General features: G+C 42.3%; 1 protein-coding gene across 1 annotated transcript; it reads right to left on the bottom strand.

Annotated features, from left to right (window-relative positions):
- Positions 1-5,582: 5,582 nt before the first annotated feature.
- Positions 5,583-8,301, bottom strand: LOC109168244. The gene is made up of 3 exons (XM_019317282.1): positions 6,766-8,301; positions 6,147-6,592; positions 5,583-5,676 (listed from the first exon to the last, which is right to left on the bottom strand). The coding sequence occupies exons 1-3, from the start codon at positions 8,299-8,301 to the stop codon at positions 5,583-5,585; spliced, it is 2,076 nt and encodes a 691-aa protein (XP_019172827.1).
- Between the last annotated feature and the right edge of the window lie 8,765 nt (positions 8,302-17,066).

Here is a 17,066-nt window from a genome sequence, read left to right as displayed (position 1 = left end):
AGGAGGCTGGAGAGTTAAGTGCTCAGGGGAAACATGCCCAGAGAATACAAACCATTCCTAATCTAACGCCTCAAATATCAGCGCTTCCCCCACTGCCCCATGAGTACGTGACGGTCACGGAATGGACTACTATGCAAGCTCTCATGTACCAACTTCACTTGGCACAAATGGAAAGGGTGACTAAGATGGAAGGGGACTTGCATGAGACAATGAAAAGGCACCTGAATAGAAATGCAGCAGTATGTCAGAGACGATCAGTTTAGGAAAATCAAGATATTGCAAGCACAATTTGCCGGGTTGAGGGCATACATCGCAAGACCTTAGGGGGAATTCCCGTGACTCGTAGGGTGATAAGTGCTAAAGATACTATGGTTTATAGGGTAATTTAGAGGCAAATTGTGCTATAATTGGAGTCCTTTATGCCTAATTCATGCTTAATTAGATTAATTTGATAGAAATTAGGATTAAAGACTAATTCTATTGCATTTGTAGAAAAATAGCAAAACATTGTCATTTTCAAGGAATTCTGGTAACAGTTCGGTAAAATGATCATATCTTGAGCTAGGAGTGTCCAAATGAGGTGATTCAAGTGGTTATTGTTCGGGTTTTTCAAGGGCTATGACGTTTATTTTGGGCGAAAATTCCAGAAAGTTCCACACAACTCAAAACGTAAGTTGCGAAGTGCGTGGACGGGACACTTAAATGAAATTTCAGATTTTAAGCTTATTTAAAGGCTTGTAAGGGGATCATTTTGGACACTTCTTCTTTTCCCATTCCTTTACTCTCATATTCAGTTCTCTTAGATTAGGGTAAATTAGGTTTAGGTTAGATTTACATTTCCATTGAAGAACTACACTCATTGTTCTACAAATTCTCCTTGGATGCTTACACAATAGATTGAAGACTTGAGTAACCACTCTTCCTTGTTTATTATTTCAGATTTAATTTGTGTTTGCTACCCTTTTATTGATGATGAGTTCTTAGATTGCTTGGATTTGGATTGGATTTGATTTGTTGATTATGTATTCATGCTTAGTATGGTTGATATGATGAGAGTTTATGCATGGATTGTCCTCGAATGCCTTTGTTGTAGAGGAGTGCATATTGATCTCTTTCCATTAAGGGCCCTAATGGTTAGATGAGTGTGAGAGTGCGAGTTTAGCAAGGGATTACACTCTCCTTAGTCTTACCCTTGCAATCCCCTTCCTACAACCCAAGAGGGCGAGCTTAGGGGAGGAGACGGTAGACCACCCGCCAAGTGTTTGATAGAATGCCTCACCCGACGTAGGGAATGAGAGTTTAGGTTTGACGCAACCTAATGTTGGTTCCTTGGTTCTCCCATAGGTTAGGTAAGCTTTGCATCATCTCTTGTCCCAAGTTAAAGACCAATGAATGCATGACCACAAATCCTTTCCATCCAAATCCCCATGTTACCTTCTTGTTTGTTCTCTTTTGTTTCCTTTGTTTTCTTTACTTTCTTTGTTTCCTTGTTTTCCACACTTTCACACGTTACTACCAACTCTCCTATCTTGCACCAAGTCTATCATATTGATACATTGTGACACCTAATTGTCTTGCACTTCGTTTGCTCTGATTTTCCATCCTTGAGTTCGACACTCGGGAGTTTCACATTCCCGTTTACACCTTCCAGTACACTAAAACTACACCTATCACAGGGATATTACGGTAACACCTCCAAAACTAGACATAATTTAAAGCATTCAAACTTAGGAAAAAATAAGGTAAAGTCTAACCATCATAATATAAAACTGCGGATGCTAACATAAGTGTAAGGGGATGTCATGCCACATCTAGGCCATCAACCTAGATACACAGGCTAAAGCAAAGTTAACTACAAATCCAAAGTTTTCATTATTCAAAATGGCTCACAGGCCCGAACATTTAGAAAGATAAGCTAGTCAAAACCGGGGTTCCATCTAACGCGCTCTCGAGTCACTAACTGCACCTAAAAACATATGGTTAGACAACCGTTAGCGATAATGCTAAGCAACCTAACTCCAACGCGTTGAAATACATATTCATATACTTTATTGATAAAACCATTTTGAGACTTGGGAATACATAAGTATATTGCTAAACAACACTAGCTTTATAAATCATGAGGATTAGAAGCAATACTTGACTCTTCGAGGGATGTACTTGACAATACCAATCAACACACAAGAATATCAATAGAATCAACCTAACAAGACAATGATAATGGAATAAGGATAACAAGCAAGATAGGGCAATCACAATCATCAACAAGGTGGTTCTCATCATGTTACACAATCAATCACCGACTTGGGAAATCCTCAAAGGACATTGCCAAACCAAGTCATTCACCGCGGAGTCATCGCAACAACTCGAATCATAGTGGATCAATATGAGGGACCTCAAATTAATGAGTACCGCGGAGTCAAAGACCGTAGCATGGATTCCGCGGGTTCGTAGACTCGATTGAGATTTCCGCGGGATCACTAAGACCCAATTATGATTTTGATAAGCCTCAAAATATGCTAGTTTCTAGGATCCTTTGATATGAGTTTTGTGCTCATATTAGTTGAAAAGTCTTTGTTTTTATGGTAAAATATCTCAAAAGCACAGTTTAGTACGAAAATACCTTCGTAATTATATCTTACGCATTTTAGGTTTTCTTGGACGGAAAAGTGGTAAAGAGTGGTAGAAAAGAACATAGCTGAGAAAGGAGCACGAACAAGGACCGAACACACCGGGACTACGCACGAGAGAAGGAGGAAATGAGAATTATTTCCCATTCACGCCCCCTCACGGCGTGAAGGCTAGTGTGAACGGGAAATTGTGACACCCCAAAAATCCACACTCCAATCCATGAATTAATTGAGTAATTAATTCTAATTCTTTTGAGGAATTGATTCCTAAAATCCTGATTTTTAATACTCAAGGACTAGTATTTGACTAGCCAATCTTTAAGTTGTGTTGTACCTTGTGCGTAGAGAGGAGTTCCCTTGTTCCTTACACTTTCTAAGGGTTAGTAAGGGTAGCCTTGTCTTTTCACCAAGAGTTAGTTTTGTATCCTAACCTAGAAGACTTATTCATTTCATTCCTTACAATTCTTAGAAAAATATCTCTACCTTCTCTCCAGAATAGAAGTGTAGCTTATTCTCCAAGCCAAGTTGAGACCCTTGTCAAGATTTCAAGTTTTGCTTCCAAGATTCAACCTTTCACCTATTTGGGCATCTAGGAGGGTAAGATCTAAGCTTGTCTAGTCTTTTTGGTTCCATCTTAGTTGTCTTTTTCTTAAAGGTAGGATCTTTATGATCTTTTTGTTTGATCTTGAAGTGGGTTTGAGAAGTGAGCCTAGTGGAGAGCTTGTTGTGGTGTAAAGTGAAGTCTTTTGGTCTTCAGAGGTAACCCATGCTCTACAAAACCTATTTTGCTTACCTATATGTGATTTCTTGGATTCTACTTGTTCTTTGCTATGAAATGTGAGGGTTTTATGCATTTATCTTGTGATATTGCATATCTAGAGCTTGTGTTTAGGGTTCCTTTGTGCCATTGCTTGGCATTTTCCATGGTTCAAGTCATTTTGTTGTGTTTGGTGAGATTTGGCATGTTTTGGATTTGAATTTGTGTTTGGAGAAGAAAATCCCCGAAGGGATTTATCGTGGAACAAGAATGTTCCCGCGGGCGGAACGACGGGCGGGGCACCACCCGCCGGCCTACCCGCGGGTACAGGTCTCGTGGGATGGTGTTCCCGCGGGCGGGACCACGGGTGGGGCACTACCCGTGGGTCCACCCGCGGGTACACGGTGGTGTTTGGTTCGGGATTTGTTCCCCGTGATTCGTTGTCTCGGTATTTGATCTTTTGACTTCCCGTTGTTCTTTTGTGGAACTATCTGAGTCTCTTCTTGATGTTTCGTAGGTTTTGTTGAAGGAGTTTGGAGAATAAAGTATTGTCTTTTTATTTACACTCTGTCTACAAGCAAATACAAAGCACAATATATATAGGTAGAAGATGGAATACTAATAGAGCCCTAGGAATACTAACAGACATAGCCCTAGGGATACTAACAGACATAGAAACTGAACAGTCATAGGAAATAATAAAAGCATAATAATGAGTCTCAACATCCCCCCTCAAGTTGGAGCATGAATATCAAAAGCTCCAAGCTTGGTACACAAATATTCAACTCTGGGACCTCTTAAAGCTTTGTTGAAGATATCAGCCAACTGATCATTTGTACCCACGAATGAGGTAACGATTTCCCCGGATGTAATCTTTTCGCGAATAAAATGACAATCGACTTCGATGTGTTTTGTTCTCTCATGAAAGACAGGATTGGATGCAATATGCAAGGCTGCTTGATTGTCGCACATCAGTTTAATAGGCCCTTTCATGCAAAGATTTAATTCAGTCAAGAGATGCTTTAACCAGATTAGTTCACATGTTCCCAAGGCTATTGACCGATATTCAGCCTCTGCACTTGATCGAGCCACCACATTTTGCTTCTTACTTTTCCAAGATACTAGATTGCCACCAAGAAAAACGCAGTACCCTGATGTTGACTTTCTATCCCAAGAGCACCCAGCCCAATCTGCATTAGTATAACCAACAATCTCTGTATTTCCACGATCCTTGTATAAAACACCGTTCCCGGGAGACTTCTTGATGTATCGTAGGATCCTAATGACAGCTTCCCAATGGCTATCACACGGAGAAGCCAAAAATTGACTCACAACGCTAACTGCAAAAGAGATGTCAAGGCGAGTGACGGTTAAGTACAACAATTTTCCAACCAATCTTCGATATCTTCCTGTATTTGAAAAGGGCTTCCCTTGTTCCGGTACAAGCTTAATGTTAGGATCCATGGGAGTATCAATAGGTCTGCAATCACTCACACATGTTTCCTCTAATATGTCTAAAGCATATTTTCGTTGAGATATACAAATCCCTTGCTTTGACTGGGCAACTTCTATCCCTAAGAAGTATTTTAATTTTCCAAGGTCTTTTGTCTCAAAATGTTGGAAAAGATGTTGCTTTAGCTGGAGTATTCCTTCTGCATCGTCTCCTGTGATAACAATATCATCGACATAAACAACAAGATAAACGCTCTTACCATGTCGATGCCGGTAGAATACAGAATGATCAACTTTGCTTTGGACTAACCCAAACTCTTGCAGAACTGTACTAAAACGTCCGAACCAGGCACGTGGAGACTGTTTCAATCCATAAAGAGAACGTTTTAATTTGCAAACCAAATCAGTCTCCCCCCTTGAGCAACAAAACCCGGAGGTTGCTCCATATACACCTCTTCTTTTAGATCCCCATGTAAAAAGGCATTCTTGATGTCTAGCTGGTATAGAGGCCAATGATGGATGGCAGCAATAGACAGAAAGATTCTGATAGAAGAGATCTTGGCTACGGGTGAGAACGTATCAGTGTAATCAACGCCAAACACTTGAGTATACCCCTTGGCTACAAGGCGAGCTTTGAGTCTATCTATCTGTCCATCAGGCCCAACTTTGACATTATAAACCCAACGACAACCAACAACTGTTTTGCCAGGAGGTAATGGAACCAAGTCCCAAGTTCCCGAGGATTACAAAGCAACCATTTCATCTACCATAGCTTGCTGCCAACCAGGATGGGAAAGAGCTTCCCTAACCGAATTAGGAACAGAAACAGATGATAAACTGGAGATGAAAGCATTGTAAACAGGGGAAAACCGGTGATAAGAGACAAAATTATATATAGGGTAGGGATTGCGAGTAGACCGGTTACCTACCCGACTAGCAATGGGCGGACTGGAGATTGGAGCAGGACCCGAATCCGAGGGAAGAGACCGCTCAAGAGATGAATCAGCAGGTTCAATGTTTGCAGCAGTAGTGGTTGGTGGTAATTTTGACCGACGATGATAGGTGAACTGGAAAGGAGAAACAGTGTGGGTTTTGATGGATTGGGAGGTAGGACAACAGGAGATATTGGTATTTCTGTCCCTCCTTCAAATGAGGGAACTGGTAGGACATCAGGAAAAGGATCCACCACCCTTATAGAGTCAGATGAAAAGAACGGAGTGTGCTCAAAGAAGGTAACATTTGGTGATACATAGGATCGTTGTGTCTCAGGACAATAACACCTGAACCCTTATTGAACCCTAGAGTACCCCACAAAAATACATTTCAAGGACTTGGGTGACAGTTTATCACGACCAGGAGTAATATCCCGAACAAAGCAAGTGCAACCAAAAACCCTCAGCGGAAACTTGTGTAATGGCTCTTGAGGAAACAATATGTTATAAGGTATTTTGCCATGTAGAACAGACGATGGCATATGGTTAATAAGGTAACATGAATGGAGGATAGCATCTCCCCAAAAATACGAGGGAACCTTATAGTGAAGGAGCATAGTCCGAGCGGTTTCCACTAGATGCCTATTCTTTCGTTCAGACACACCATTCTGTTGTGGAGTATCTGGACAAGAAGACTCATGGAGAATACCTTCAGAGTCAAGGAAGGTAGACAAAGGAGTATTGAAATATTCACTGGCATTATCACTTCGAAGAATTTTAATAGAGACTCCAAATTGATTCTTGATTTCATTATGAAATTTCTGAAAGATGTTGAATAGATCAGAACGTCGTTGCATTAGGAAAACCCAAGTACAACGCGAAAAGTCATCAATAAAAGTAACAAAATATTAAAACCTAACACAGAAGTGACACGACAAGGACCCCAAATATCACTGTGAACTAAGGAAAAAGGGGATGAGGACACTTTATTAACCCGTTCAGGAAAGGAGGTTCTTGAATGTTTCCCAAATTGACAAGATTCACACTCTAGTGAAGACAGCTTTGAGAGACTCGGTTCAAGTTGTTGTAGTTTCTTCAAACTTGGATGACCTAGACGACAATGAGTAAGGGAAGGAGAAATAGTAGCACTACAGACAGCGGAAGCAGGAGTGGATAGACGGTATAACCCTTTTGATTCATACCCCGAGCCAATCGTCTTCCCCGAACGGCGGTCCTGTATAACAACCGAATCAGGATAAAAAGTGACAAGACAATCAAGAGAACGAGTAAGTTGACGAATGGAAATCAAATTAAAAGGACAAGTAGGTATATGCAAGACTGATGACAAGGGTAAATCAGGAAGAGGTCTTGCTTTACCAACTCCTTTAGCAGAACATATGGATCCATTACCAAACACAATGGACGGAAGAGACTTAGAGTTTGTGAGATGGGTCAATAAGGAAGAATTACCACATATATGTTCGGAGGCACCTGAATCAAGGACCCATGGTCCGAGAGGTCCAGATTGAGAAACAAGGGCAGCATGAGTCTCTCCCGTATGAGCCAAAGGAGTGAAAACAGTAGCTTGGGCATTAGCCTTAAACCGTGCAAGCTCTTCATATTCTGCAAGAGAGACATTTTTAGAACTTGATTCTTCTAATTTGAGTTGAGCCACATTTGTAGGAGCAGGCAACGGTTTCCCGTGCAGTTTCCAACATCGGTCCCGTGTGTGTCCAGATCTATTGCAGTAATCACAGTATCTAGCATTTTTCTGCCCACTACGGTCTTTATTCCGATTGCCCAGATTATTACCACGACTTCCTTGGATCACAAGAGCAGATTGTTCTGTAGTGGATGTAGAAGTTTCACCAGGAAAAGAGGCCACTTGAAGAAGGCGTTTGAACAACTCTTGGACCCCTGGCACACCTTTATCCCCAAGAATCTGGTTTCGAGTATTCTCAAACTCGGGGCCTAATTTAGTCAAAACCAGAACAACAAAAAACTTTTCACGTTGGGCAACCTGTTCATCAGGTGTCCCTCCAACAGGTAAAAGCTTATTAAACTCAGTTAATAAACTTTGAGTTTTCCCAAGAAAGGCTTCCATACTCATACCATCCTTCTTTAAATTAACCAAATTATCAACAACTGTGTAACATTGTGAAATATCATTAGTGTACAAGGATTTGGCTTGACTCCATACCTCAACACATGTTTTAAAAACTCTAAATAGTTGAATTAACTCAGGTGAAAGGGATTGCCATAGAAGACTACAAAGTTGTGCATCCACCCTTTTCCAAATTGCCTTCTCATTTTCTGGTACCTCAGTTTCTACCCCATGTTCCAAGTGGTCAATAACACCCTGGCCCATAAACCACATTTCAACGGCATCCGACCAAGAGTGGTAGTTTTGTGACCCACACAATTTTTCAGAGGTAATAACTGGATTTCCAGATAAATTAGGCACAAACACTGAGCGAGAAATAGCATTTTCAACATTGGTAGAAGTTTCCTCGGTTCTAGTTGAAGACATGGTTGATAAAAAGGAAGAATATTACCAGGAAAGCCAGAGGAGGGTCGAAAATGGAACTGGAAAATATCGCCGGAAAATATCGCCGGAGGAGGTCTCACGCGCCGGCGCGTGGGGGCGCGTGACGGCGGAAGGCTGCGCGTGAGGTGGCGCGTGAGGGCGCGTGCGGCGGCGGTTTGAGATGGGACTTCGACGGCCGGGGTCGCCTGCACTTCCAGACCGGCGGTGGTTCTTCGGAACTTTATGAAAACTTGCGATGAGGAGTTTTCGAAGAAGAAGCGTAGACAGACCCTGCACTGCTACTGTTCATCCTCAAAAATACTGTTCATGCTCGGAAATAAAAAGGGATTCAGGCCAATGGTGGCTCTGATACCATGTTGAAGGAGTTTGGAGAATAAAGTATTGTCTTGTTATTTACACTCTGTCTACAAGCAAATACACAACACCATATATATAGGTAGAAGATGGAATACTAATAGAGCCCTAGGGATACTAACAGACATAGCCCTAGGGATACTAACAGACATAGAAACTGAACAGTCATAGGAAATAATAAAAGCATAATAATGAGTCTCAACAAGAACTATATGGTAGGTATCTATGTGGGTGGATGCCCACTACCTTGTGCTTGAAGGTAATGCTTTTGATCCGGAATCTTTTTCAAGTTCCTTGTTGGATTTGCTTAAGTTTCAAGGTTTGTTAGATGGGTTTCTCGCCATAAAGGCCGAGACTTACCCGAGCTTGGTGAAAGAGTTTTACCATCACATGGTTGTGACAAAGGAAGGTGAAAGGCGATCACCTCTAAGGTGAGAGGTGTGAAACTTGTGTTGTCTGAGAAGAGGTTGGCTCAGTTGTTGAGTTTGTCTGCTACCGGAGTGGCTCAGTACAGTGGTCATTCTTGGATTAGTACGGATACCATGGGGTACCGTGACTATTTGAGCTATCTGTTGGGCTGTACGAGTGGTTTCACTCAAGCTTCGAGGCCGGAGAAGAAGTGGTTGTCTGCGGAACAAAGGATCTTGGTGATGTTTGTGTCAGATTTTTTGTTGCCCAATAACAACAAGAGTAGTTTGTTGGGTAAGTTGGAGTGCACCTTTGCTTTCTGTCTGAAGAATATGGTTAAGTTCAATCTGCCTGCTTTGATGATGCAACACATGGTGTTTTGCCGGGATCACAACCGGAAGAGTTTGCCGTATGGAATGGTGCTGAGTTGGATCTTGGTTAAGAAAGGTGTTAGTGTGGACGGTTGTCTCCCGAAGGCTGTGGGAAAGATGGTGTTGGATACCGCCAATCTCCGGAGTTGTAATCTGTTTCTGTTGGATAGTGGTGAGTACATCACGCTAGAAGAGGTTGCAAGGAAAATACCTGTTGAGAGGGTGGAGTTAGCTGCTGAGCTTGGGATCCATGCCGAGAAGTTGAGCCTCGCAGTCCAGAGTTTGGGTGGTGACGAAGAAGTTGAGGAGGAAGCGGATCAAGAAGAAGAAGTAGGAGCACCGGAGACCGTCGAAGCTGAAGTAAGTGAATCAGACAGTGAGGAAAGCCGGAGAAGGAAGGAAGCTCGCACCAAGAGAGAGCAGGACGTCGTCTCTTTGCTTCGTCAGCAGAACAGTTTGATCGCCGAGGGCTTTGCGTTTGTGAAGGCGCAGTTCGTCGCAGTGCATCAGAGGCTGGACCAGATTGAAGCCAGTTCTAGCCACAGAGACGAAGACGAGGAAGAGTCTGAAGAGGCCGAAGAGTCGGAGAGTGAAGAGTTCTATTTTGTGTTGCGGTAACCCCGTTCGCTTCTTTCTTGTTGTTTCTTTCTTGGCCGTTGTTAGCTTGGTGTTAGGTTGTTGTGTGCTTTCTGTGCTTGCTTGTTTTGCTTGTTGCCTTGTTGTTTAGCTAGTGTGTTAGTTGGTGTTTGTAGTTAGTTGTTGAGTTCTTGGTTGTTGTCTAGAAGTTGGTGGTTGAGTTGAGGTTAGAGTTCTTGATGCTCAATCTACCCGTTCTTTTAACTCTTGATCAATCCTTGAATTCGTAATGTCTTCTTCTTTGCTTTGGAACCCTTGTGAGTACTTTTGGAGTTTTGACCAAAAATGTTGTTCTTGAAATTTCTTGTCACAATTTCGTTTCCTTGTTACCATTTGCTTTAATTCGTTGTACCCAAGTTTCGGGGACGAAACTTCTTTGAAGGGGGAGAGAATGTGACACCCCAAAAATCCACACTCCAATCAATGAATTAATTGAGTAATTAATTCTAATTCTTTTGAGGAATTGATTCCTAAAATCCTGATTTTTAATACTCAAGGATTAGTATTTGACTAGTCAATCTTTAAGTTGTGTTGTACCTTGTGCTTAGAGAGGAGTTCCCTTGTTCCTTACACTTTCTAAGGGTTAGTAAGGGTAGCCTTGTCTTTTCACCAAGAGTTAGTTTTGTATCCTAACCTAGAAGACTTATTCATTTCATTCCTTACAATTCTTAGAAAAATATCTCTACCTTCTCTCCAGAATAGAAGTGTAGCTTATTCTCCAAGCCAAGTTGAGACCCTTGTCAAGATTTCAAGTTTTGCTTCCAAGATTCAACCTTTCACCTATTTAGGCATCTAGGAGGGTAAGATCTAAGCTTGTCTAGTCTTTTTGGTTCCATCTTAGTTGTCCTTTTCTTAAATGTAGGATCTTTATGATCTTTTGGTTTGATCTTGAAGTGGGTTTGAGAAGTGAGCCTAGTGGAGAGCTTGTTGTGGTGTAAAGTGAAGTCTTTTGGTCTTCAAGAGGTAACCCATGCTCTACAAAACCTATTTTGCTTACCTATATGTGATTTCTTGGATTCTACTTGTTCTTTGCTATGAAATGTGAGGGTTTTATGCATTTATCTTGTGATATTGCATATCTAGAGCTTGTGTTTAGGGTTCCTTTGTGCCATTGCTTGGCATTTTCCATGGCTCAAGTCATTTTGTTGTGTTTGGTGAGATTTGGCATGTTTTGGACTTGAATTTGTGTTTGGAGAAGAAAATCCCCGAAGGGATTTATCGTGGAACAGGAATGTTCCCGCGGGCGGAACGGCGGGCGGGGCACCACCCGCCGGCCTACCCGCGGTACAGGTCTCGTGGGATGGTGTTCCCGCAGGCGGGACCACGGGTGGGGCACTACCCGTGGGTCCACCCGCTGGTACACGGTGGTGGTTGGTTCGGGATTTGTTCCCCGTGATTCGTTGTCTCAGTATTTGATCTTTTGACTCCCCGTTGTTCTTTTGTGGAACTATTTGAGTGTCTTCTTGATGTTTCGTAGGTCTAGAAGTATCTGGTAGGTATCCATGTAGGACTTTGGTGTCTTGAATCGTGCTAAGTGTTCAACATTGTGTTTCGTTGGACCAAGAGGTGTCTTCTGTGATCCTCGGAACTATCTTGAGTTTCCCCGTTGATAAGCATGCTAGTTTGTTGTCTTAATGCTAGCATGTGTGTGGTTTGTACCTTCCGTTTGGTTGATGATAACTTGTGTTATTCATCGTTGTTGTTGATTGGGCTGTGACCCGTTCCTTGATTGAGTGTGTTTCATACCTTCATTGCAATCCGTTGATTGATTCCTGTTGAGGTGTGGCGTGTGTGGCTTTACCTGGATTGCACGATTAGTGGTATGTGACACTAGTCACCAAGGTATTGCAGCGGTCCTCGTGGTGGCCGTGACGTGATTATGGAGTTGTGGCCTGAGTGATGGGTCCACGTGGTTGGGGGATAACGTGTTATCCGGGCATGTGTTGCCGTGATTGGTGGTGGTTCGTTGGTGGTTATAGGTGGGGGACGACGGTCCCGGCGGAATAAGGTCGGACTTGGCTGTACAGGGGATCCTGGAGGTAACGTTGGAAAGAAGATACAAGGTTGGGGGTAGCCATAAGGTTGGAACAGGGCATAAGGAAGGCATACCAACTCGCGATGGGTGATGTTGCGAGGGCTTGTAAAGCCGGCGTTGTGTTATCTTCTCTCGTGACGTGTGTAGTCACGGAGGCTTGCGTTGTTTTGGCATGTGTTGCCGTTGGGTGAGTTTTTATCCTTGTGTGTGGTTAACCTTTGTGGTTTGGGATGTGTTCCCGTGGGGTATTGAGAGTGATGAGTCTTGTGTTGACTGGTGATCTTGGTTTTTGACTTATATATATGTATTCCATTTCGAAAATGGTTTTTATATCTTATATCTACCTATTTATGATACTTAACGGTATTGGTGGGTTACCAGCATTATTCGCTGACCGGGCGTCGTCCCATGTTTATCTTTGTATCTTTCAGGTGATGTTTAGACGAGAGCGATGTCTAGAGCCTGATAGCTTAGCACCTTTGTATTTTTGTGGCTTGTGCGCCAATGTTTTTAGACTGTTTTAGATTGATGTATTGGGATAGTATTATACACTTGCAGATTGTTGCTTTAGCGTTACCTAGTTTGGTATACGTGGCATAACACCCCTTTTTGGATTTCTTTTATCCAGTTTCCGTTTATCTTCCGTTGTGCTAGTTTTGTTATTAATCTGCTTGTGTTAGGGCTTCAATTGGGCCTTGTGTTTTTGGGGGGTGTTACAGAAATAGAGAAGCCAGACAGAGCTTGGACGGAAGGGGGTTATTGCCTATTCACGCCGGCGGGGGAGGCCGAATGTATCATTGAATATTTAAGGTAAAATTTCTGATTTTTGAGGAGGAGACTTGGAGAGTTACACAATTCTAGAGAGAAGAACACCATTAGTTTAGAACCAGACCCTTTCTTCTTCACCTGTAGCCTGTAGATAACTCGGATCAACAACAACATTTCTAAACCTCAATAAATCAATCATAGATCATCAAGAACACACAAATAGCTCATCAACAGATTTTATCTAGCATTTCTAAGCATCTATTTCACACTTCTAGCATTTAACAGAGCCAAAAACTAGTTTGGGAATCCATGGTTTATACCTTTAACTGAGGTCCAAAGCTAAGCATTCGATCTTGTGCTCGCTCTCGAGCTAACCACTTCAACGAGGAACTTGTAGATCAACCTATCCTCTTTCGTTACCCATTCTATTATTATTAACAATAATAGTATTTAACTATATCTTATTATCATTACTTCAGTACTTCCCTCCTTATCCTTATTAAATCTATGATCCCTTCTTTACCTCTCTTATTCCCAACTTGAACCTTACTTACTCATAACCATCATCTTTAGACCATCACTCTGTCAAAATATTTCCATAATCCTTTATATCATTAATCCAACAACAATGGTATTATCACTACAAACCCTCCCATCAACTAATCAATAAAAATCGTTACATCACACTCATTGATATCTTTAATCTTCATTAGCTCTCTAATTACCATATTTAAATCATCCATAATCCTCATAACTTCCTCATAATGATGGAAACTAAAAATAATATATGTTAGCAACAAGATTCGAACCAAACAGATTAAACACTTGCTTTACTAACTAACCTAACATCACTTCGTTAACCCATAACACTAATTGTAACACCCCGAAATTTTTCAACTTTTAAGACTTATATAATAAAGGTAAATTCTCATTAAATCCCAAAACATAACATAAAGAGTACGGGGTGCTATGCCACACCTGAGCTAGAGAACTCAGGTGCACAGGCTAACTAACTAATGTCCTCAATAATGTAAATGCATAAGCATGGCACGCAGGCTGAAAGGGAAACTATCTACTTATACGCTCCAAGACTCTAGCGCGCTCCAGTGTCTACTCCTCTGTGCTTGAAAGCCAAATATATCTGTTCAGCGAGAGATGCTGGTAACCCACTCTAACGCGTTGAAATACAGTACATATAGATATATACATAGATATAAGAAAAACCATTTCGAAGCATGAAGATATATCCTAAGAGACTCTAGCTTTATAAAACAGGGCATAGACTCGACAGATAGGGATAAGCACAGTCAACAGTCATACAATTCACAAGCATAGGGAACAGACTCGACAGATAGAGATAAGTACAGCCAATAGTCATAACCAAGCATATACAGTTTACTAGCATGTATCCTATGGTCACGCTTTCATAATAATCATAACATCAAACCATCCATATATCATCATATAGCACACTTTGATGGCGCCACAGGACCAATCGCATGCCCATACATGAGGGTCAGCGCATATAGCTCTGACACGGCCCCGCAGCACCCTGCCCTGTATCGCAACACGGAGGTGTCGATCGCAATCGACCGATGAACCGCAGCTCATCATAATGTTTGATCACAACCAAACAGTGGACCGCAGCCCAAGAGTAGTCATCTGACCGCAGCCAGGAATATGAACCGCAGCTCATGTAAAACGTTTGATCACAACCAAACGGTGGACCGCAGCCCGAGAGTGTAAATCTGACCGCAGCCAGCTTCTGAACCGCAACTCAGGAATAACCAATTTGATCGCAACCAAATCGGGGTTTCATGCACACATAACACATAGCAAACACATGCAACCCACATTGACACATTGGGAAGGGGGAGAAATCGTATAACGAAACCTATGCGTGATCATCCACATACTAATAATACTCCTAAGGGGTTCATACTTCTTACACCTAGGCCAACGGGATACCAATCTAACTAGCATGCAATATATAAGACTTATTCAACCTACGAATGGTACCTGAACATCAAACTAGACATAGGCACGATGGACGGGGTCCGTTGGGACACCACGGGGGTCGGGGGAACATCAAATGGGAAGCCGGAATCCCGAGGCGGGGGAATTTCTAGCGGGTAGCCGGTGGGTGAAGGGTCACCCGCCGGAGACAAGTCTCCGGGGCAGCGGGTGCCCGGCGGGCAGTCGCCTGCCCGCCGGCTGCCCGCTGCCAGCGACGTTAAACCTGGCCGCGGGTAGGTGGCGGGTCCCCTACCCTCACCTACCCCCCCACTGACTCTTTTTCACAAATAACGTCCCGGGAACCTTTGTGGAACCCCAAACCATGCTTAGACACCTTTAAACGCAATTGATGACAACACGTAGACAATTAACGGATCAAAAGCGAGAAACATGCGGCACCTATCCTATCATGCTTTCTAAACATAATTAACACCCAAACATGTGAATTCCCACCCAATACATTAAGAATAACACCATACGAGTTTCACGTTACATCCTAGGGCCCTAATCACAATTAAATCATCAAGAACGTAACCCATCTTTTAATATCAAGAAATATCAAGATTCATCAAGAACATTACACAATCATCATGAAACCCTTATCATCATCAAGATTATCAAGACAAAACCATATCACCAATTATCAAGATCACATCATCAATATCATAACAATTCATCAAGACACAAGAATATAGGAGGATGCCTAAGAGAGAGAGATCATAGCTAAGAAAATAGGTTTTGTTGAGACATGGGTTACCTCTTAGCCTTAATTAATTTCCTTTGCTATGAAGGGTCTTTCTCTAAGTCTTCCTTCTTTCTTGATTTCTCCTAAGGGAATTCTTGGAGCTCCTTGTGTGGTGAGAGATTATTGTGGTGTGGGTTCTAGGTGCCTTCTATGTCCCCTATTTATATATCTAAGAGTCCTAATTAGGGCCCAAATACTATAGGCTTGCTAACTCTATTCCTTTTAGGACTAGGGGTTGGGTTTTTAGAGGTGAGGCCCACGGACTATGGTGGGCCTTTTCCTAATTAATTATTGTAATTTAATTCTTTCTTTGGATAATTGGTTAAATGATTAATTGGTTTTAGGGGTCGTAACACGGGGTGTTACACTAATCACTATTAATGATACTTTAAGCATTATCACCAATCATAAACTAAAATGAAAACAACTAAATTCAAACTTGGGCATTTTACTTACCAAACTAACTCTCCAACCACTTACACCACCCAAAAAACTAGTGATTAAACTGGGAACTAATCTTCATTTATAATTTTAATAAGGCATAATCTCCAACTTACCCCAAACCACCACCTCTTCTGCTAAGATTCACCGGAGACACTCATCACCGGAGGGGAGATCCGGGCGCTGCTTGCTGGTTGCTGCTTGCCATCAACCATCAACACCAAGCTTCGCCGCTGCACTCTGTCTCATTAGAAAAATAGGGGGGAAAAGGAGAGCCTCGCCGAAGAAGAATACACGCTACTACCACCAAACACCACCCTCGCTGCTGCCCGACGTCGTTCAGCCCACGCTGCCGGAAAGACGCTGACAGCCACCATGCTCTGTCGGGAACCAGCCCATGCCGTCGGAGATAGGGGAGGAAGAGGGATGGAGGTTCACAAATGCAATGCCGCCGTATTACCCACAATCCGAGAAACTAGCTGAGCTCACCGGAAGAGAGACGCCACTGCCGCTGCTTGATCTACCTCACCGGCGCTCATCTGTTGTCGACCAAGAGGAAAAGACCACCGGATTGCTGCTTTCTTTACGAGGTTTGCCGGTCAGAGAAGGAAGAAGATGGATGGAAAGGTCCTAGCTCAACATTTTGGTCGAGAAGGAGGAAAGTTAAGAATTCGGCAAAGGATGAACAACAACCATATATTTATACACAATATATCTATATTTAGTAGGGCAATCACTCTATTTTGGGTTGGGTCAAATGTAGAAATTGGGCTAGGCTTTGGGCTTAGAGTATTGGTGTTAGGAATAAATTGTAATAGTTTTTGATATGCCATATTGTAATTCGTAGATCCCTAATTTTATTTTATTAGACTAGTCGAGTCATAGACCAAGAAAGGGAAAAATAAATTCATTAGTTGAGGAAATAGATGAACAAGATATAAAGCCTAAAATCAAGAATTTGCCTAGAGAAAAT

Source organism: Ipomoea nil, unplaced genomic scaffold (genome assembly GCF_001879475.1).
Source record: "Ipomoea nil cultivar Tokyo-kokei standard unplaced genomic scaffold, Asagao_1.1 scaffold3195, whole genome shotgun sequence".
In the NCBI taxonomy this organism is placed as follows: domain Eukaryota; kingdom Viridiplantae; phylum Streptophyta; class Magnoliopsida; order Solanales; family Convolvulaceae; genus Ipomoea; species Ipomoea nil.
The sequence above is the reverse complement of the archived record's forward strand: the minus strand, read 5'-3'. Positions and strand labels throughout refer to the sequence as shown.